This window comes from Aphis gossypii, chromosome X, assembly GCF_020184175.1.
Source record: "Aphis gossypii isolate Hap1 chromosome X, ASM2018417v2, whole genome shotgun sequence".
Taxonomy (NCBI): domain Eukaryota; kingdom Metazoa; phylum Arthropoda; class Insecta; order Hemiptera; family Aphididae; genus Aphis; species Aphis gossypii.
Window position 1 is genome coordinate 13336435 of NC_065533.1, and position 879 is coordinate 13337313.

General features: G+C 29.1%; 1 protein-coding gene across 1 annotated transcript; it reads left to right on the top strand.

The window, feature by feature from the left end:
* Positions 1–256: 256 nt before the first annotated feature.
* On the top strand, positions 257–879 carry LOC126552364 (protein FAM200B-like). The gene is made up of 2 exons (XM_050207054.1): positions 257–569; positions 650–879. The coding sequence occupies exons 1-2, from the start codon at positions 257–259 to the stop codon at positions 877–879; spliced, it is 543 nt and encodes a 180-aa protein (XP_050063011.1).

Sequence of the window (879 nt, forward strand, 5' to 3'; positions counted from 1 at the left end):
ATTTGATTCTATATCTATATATAACACATGCCAAAATGCGTAATCTATCGGACGATAGCGGACATAGATAATTAAATTGTTCGTAACTAGTATCGATCATATACGTATATTTGAACGATTTCAGTCGCAAATATTTATAATAATCAGTTTCTACCTAGCTGTCATTTGAGTTGAGTAGTACATTTATTTCACGCGATATAAAGTCAACATTTTTGAGTACATAACTATTAGTTATTAGTTATTACACTATTTTAATATGGACAAATTTTTAATTAAACGACCTTCGACTTCTTGTGAAAGTGTAATTGTAAATAAAAAACGTAAATTGTCGGAAACTACAACGGACCAATCTATTAATGAGGAATTGGAAGAAAAAAAAACTTACAATTTTGAGAACCATAAAAAAGAACGTAAATATCAAGATCAGTATATAAAATTTGGATTTACTTTTATTGAAGAAAAAGGTAAGCATCGTCCTAAGTGTTTAATATGTTTAGAAATATTGGCTTCCGAAAGTATGAAACCCTCTAAACTTAAACGACATTTAGAAACAAAACATCCGCAATTCAGTAATAAAGATGAACAATTTTTAAAAGACATGAAAATTCATTAAATGTTCAAAAAAAAGTTTTTCATGCATTTTCTACAGTTTCACAAAAAGCTTTAGTTGCATCATTCGAGGTTTCATACTTAATAGCAAAATCAAAAAAACCGCATTCGATTGGCGAATCTCTTGTCTTGCCAGCTGCTATAAAAATTGTAACGGCTATGCACGGCGAGGCATATGCAAATGATTTAAAATCAATTCCATTATCTGATAACACTGTATCACGTCGAATTTCGAACATATCTGATGATATATTAAAACAATTTAAATAG

Excerpts from the sequence above, each read along its gene's own strand:
- LOC126552364 (XM_050207054.1), top strand. The coding sequence starts at position 257 with ATGGACAAATTTTTAATTAAACGACCTTCGACTTCTTGTGAAAGTGTA. Across the intron at positions 570-649 it reads AACAAAACATCCGCAATTCA|TTTCACAAAAAGCTTTAGTT; the intron begins GTAATAAAGATG and ends CATTTTCTACAG.